The sequence below is a fragment of the Cicer arietinum genome, chromosome 1, assembly GCF_000331145.2.
Source record: "Cicer arietinum cultivar CDC Frontier isolate Library 1 chromosome 1, Cicar.CDCFrontier_v2.0, whole genome shotgun sequence".
NCBI lineage: Eukaryota > Viridiplantae > Streptophyta > Magnoliopsida > Fabales > Fabaceae > Cicer > Cicer arietinum.
The window spans coordinates 40504912-40509149 of record NC_021160.2 but is presented as its reverse complement, the minus strand read 5'-3'; the positions used below and the strand labels follow the sequence as shown (position 1 = coordinate 40509149).

At 29.7% G+C, this 4238-nt stretch overlaps 1 protein-coding gene across 3 annotated transcripts in view; it reads right to left on the bottom strand.

The window, feature by feature from the left end:
• LOC101513646 (uncharacterized) overlaps nt 1–3560 on the bottom strand; it is a 12821-nt gene extending 9261 nt beyond the window's left edge. The window contains exons 1-4 of one of the 3 annotated variants that reach the window (XM_012711886.3): nt 3263–3560; nt 1726–1788; nt 1272–1333; nt 786–922 (exon numbers count right to left, since the gene is read on the bottom strand). In XM_012711886.3, the coding sequence (XP_012567340.1) occupies nt 786–922; nt 1272–1333; nt 1726–1743 (217 nt within the window). In that variant the 5' untranslated portion in view covers nt 1744–1788; nt 3263–3560. Of the gene's footprint in view, nt 1–785; nt 923–1271; nt 1334–1725; nt 1789–2490; nt 2664–3262 lie in introns of those variants that run through there. The other 2 variants (XM_004488510.4, XM_073369854.1) reach the window with 2 other exon arrangements.
• Between the last annotated feature and the right edge of the window lie 678 nt (nt 3561–4238).

Here is a 4238-nt window from a genome sequence, read left to right as displayed (position 1 = left end):
TATCCTTTATCTGTTTCTTTTGATAAATCAAATGAAAGAAAAATATTCCTTGATTTGTTTCATATTTAATTTAAATTTAATTTAATTAGATTAGGAATTAATCTAAGTAAGGGCTGGTTCTCAGTCTTGTGGTTCTCAGTCTTGTGGTTCTCAGTCTTGTGTATAAAAATAATAATCACAATTCAAAGTCTTTTATCCTTTATTTTTCATCCATCGCCGTCTCAAACCTTATAACTTCAGAATTTCGAATCAGTTACATTTTCATATAAGTAAAACTGCAATGAGAGAGGATAATCGATGTAGAAAAACTAGTACTATTTACAAAAACTATTACCATATGCAAATAGAGACTTTTTCATTAAGATTAGGCTACAAACAGCCGTAACCATTGTTTCCTACATTTTTCAAGAATGGCTTCATCTAGCCACATTGGAGAATCCGTTCTGATTCCATGATACTTTATCTTAGAATGCTTTCTGAGTTTGGTTGAGAACCAAAAATAATTTGAGATAGGGATAATCCATTCTCTCAAAAATAACAATAAAGTATAAACATATTAAGTAATCAAATTTACTAGCTTTCCAACAGGGTCACAATCTCAAGGGAAAGAAAATTTACTCTAGCTGTTAACCACTCTATACATGTAACATTAATATTGTGATTTCAATCCTTTTGTCATTTTTCCATTCCAGAGCCACTGATTGTTATGCTTATTGGAGGTTATAATTTCTTGCAAGTATTTTAATAGCTATAAGTGTCTCAATATTTTCACCTTCATTGCTAACCTTTATATCTATTGAATAGCTCCTCCAAGTGTCTAGAATCAGTTAAGTTTCTAAGCTGAGGCTGGCTGTAAAAAAAATCAAATGCCCCTTCAAGATGCCAATCACTAGCTTTCAGAGCCTGTAGTGCTACTTTCTCACTGAAAATACAAAATTAGACTATCATATTGACAGAAGTTAAGGATGTAGTTGAAAGCCTTTTTATAAATTGTAAAAGTGAAGCTTGATTGATATAGAAAACACCAGACAAATATACAATGATCAGAAAGATATGCAGAGAAATTGAACAAAAATATCCCTCTCTCCCCTTGCCGCCATAAATAAATAAATAACCACATATACAATAACAAGGGTATCTAATTCTATTGTTAAATGTAATAAACAAATATATAACAGAAGTAAATTCCATAAGTTTCACAAGCAAGTGACATATCAACAATTCCTCCTAGAAAAACGCAAAACTAAAAAAGCTAGCAACTATGAGATTACCTAGCTCCGGTTATTGTTATGAACTGCTGGAGTTTATCCCGATGGCCTCTCCCCAATTTATGCTGCATAATAAATCACAATAATTAATTAACAGAAAACAAAACATAAATACATCACTAACAAATCATTAAATTCAACACAGCTCACTTTGACTATCATCATCAATTTTTACAAGAGGCAACTCGTTCAATTCCAAAAAAAACAAAACTTCACTCAAACTGATTCACAAAAGTTACAACAGCAAGCAACCACTTTTACATTTTTTTTAAAGAATGGCTTTTATATGTTTTGCATATACAAACAATAAAATAACAAAAATTAGGTAAGATTGAAAATCTGAAGATATTAAGCGAAGAACAATAAAAAATATAGAAATTTGGAGTAAGAGTAGTAAAAAAATGAGCTGAAAAAAGGAACAAAAAAGCGGAATCGGAGTGGAAGATAAAGCACTAACCACGGTTGGAAGGTGCATGGTTGAGAGGTGCAGGAAACCCTAAAATTGGTTGGTGTTGAAGATCTATGATTGGAAGGAGCAAGGTCAAAAGAAAATTTGGTTGAGGTCAAATCAAAATTTGGTCCCCAATAGAATTATGAACTGAGAGGGAGGATGGGAGGGGATATAATTTTGGAACAGTGTAAAGTAGACCCTACTTACCTTTGGGAGTAAAGAGAGAACAAATCCAAAAATTGTCTAATTTCAGAAAAAGATAAATAATGCAGTAGATTTTAGCCCTTTGAGTAGGCCTATCTTATATTGCATGACAATCAGTACTGAATTTGTTAAATTTGCTTAAAAGTCGTAAAAATCTTATCAAATATCGATTTCTAAGAATCAATTTGATCCTTTGTCAAAAAAAAAATCAATTTAATACAGTTGATTTTAAAAAAAAAAATAGATAATATATTTTGCAGCTTTTTCCTACAGAAATATACTTTTAAAGTTTTGTTTGCCTAGACAATCTTTCTAGTTTCTTACGAAAGTCAGAGGCTAATCCCTCAAAGTATAAATCACACATCCTAACACTGACTAGGTATCAAACCCCTAACTACATGCTTAAGGGATCTTGGTCTCTGTCAAATGTATCGCACCAAGTTCATACTTAAAAAAATAAACAAACAGAAGAAAAAAACTTATCCATATTATTAATAGTCAAAATTGCAATAGAAATACTAGCAACGTTATAAACTTGAAAGATAGTAATAAATATAGTGCCCTTACTAAAGTATGAGAAACTATAATGATTTTCTTCCTAAAAAACTCTTTCAAAGAGTTGAACAAGTGCCAAAAAATAGCATATCTCTGGATTGGCAATCTCATCATTACACTTGTTTTGTGAACTACTTCATAATGATAATTTGAAGATGATATTTTGGGAAAATTGAAATTGTTCAATCTTATCCATGAAATTATTTCTGACACTAAATTAAAAAACTACTAACATAGTTGCGATATTTGAACACATCAAAAACGACACCGTATACTAATAAGTGTGGACGTCAAGGTGAGTGAAAAAGCACCCGAGGAGAGAGAAAAAAAATAATATGTCAATATTTGTGTCAAAAAATAATTTATCCTAGTAACATGATTACTGACACAATTTCCAACTACTAGCCTTCATGAGATGTTTCAAAAGATGGCAAAAAAGTGTTTTAATTAATTAACACAACACAACACACAATAATTACATAAATAAATCACTAAAAGAATAATTCAATCGAAGACAGCTCTGTTTTTCAAAAAGAAAATCCAAGACAAGCTATCTTTGAGTATCATCATCAATTGTTACAAGAGGCAACAGCAAGCAACCAAATTCACATATGTTAACTTACACATATTTAACTAATAAAATAACAAAAAATACGTAAGATTAAGAATTTCAAGAAATTAAGTGACGAACAATTGAAAATTGGGAGTGAAACACAGTAGTATAAAAATCGAGCTACAAAAAGAAACAAGAACGCTGAATCAAAGTGGAATATAAAGCACTAACCATAGTTGAAAGATGCAGGAAACCCTAAAACCTGTGGAGGATGAAGATCTACGATTGGAAGGAGCAAGGTCGAAAGAAAATTAGGGCTTTTTGTTTAATTGAAATTTGGTTGTGAATGGAATTAGGAAGTAAAAGGAGATTGAGAAATAGAGGTTAATAATTTTGGAACAGTGAAGCGTGGACCCTACTATCTCTTCGGGAGTAAAGAGAGAACGAATCCGAAAATCGTATATTTTTCGATAAGCAATAAATGATGCAGTTGGATTTGGGAATTTCGAGCATGCATGTGTATTGATTATTACTCTCTTCCTCTCCCCAAATATATTTAAGTCACGAGAAGGAAAGAGTCAAAATTCATCTTATTTTAAAAATAACTTTGATTTATTAGCATATTTTATATTTGATAATTAAAAAATTATCCAACAATGAAAACAATAGTTTTATTTATAGAGCAAATTTTAAACTTCAAACAATCGTCAAACCAAATTAATCAACTAACTAATTTTCTAAATTGATAACTAAACTATTTAGTCTTAATAATATTTAATAATATAAATAACAACTATTACATATTTTACTTTAATTAGAAAATGATAGTGTTTGTCAAAAAAAGAGTTTGTAGTGTAAATAATGTGTTTATTTTATATACAAATGTATCTAAAATAGTTTTAGAATTTTATTAAGTCATAGTTCAACTAGTAAATGTTGATATTTAAATTGGACATCATATCCTAACTTTGAATTCGTAATCTCAATTGTGTGTGACTTTCTAGTAATAATTATAACATCTCATTTATAAACAAAAAAATACGTGTTAGAATCCTCTTCATTTCTCACTCTCTCGAATCTTCCATTATTATAATTTTGTGTGTATATTTGCACACATTTTTAGAACATGTGACATAAATTACACATTTATTGACTTATAAACAAATAAACTATATTAATTGTACTTTCTATTTCTTTTGATAAATGA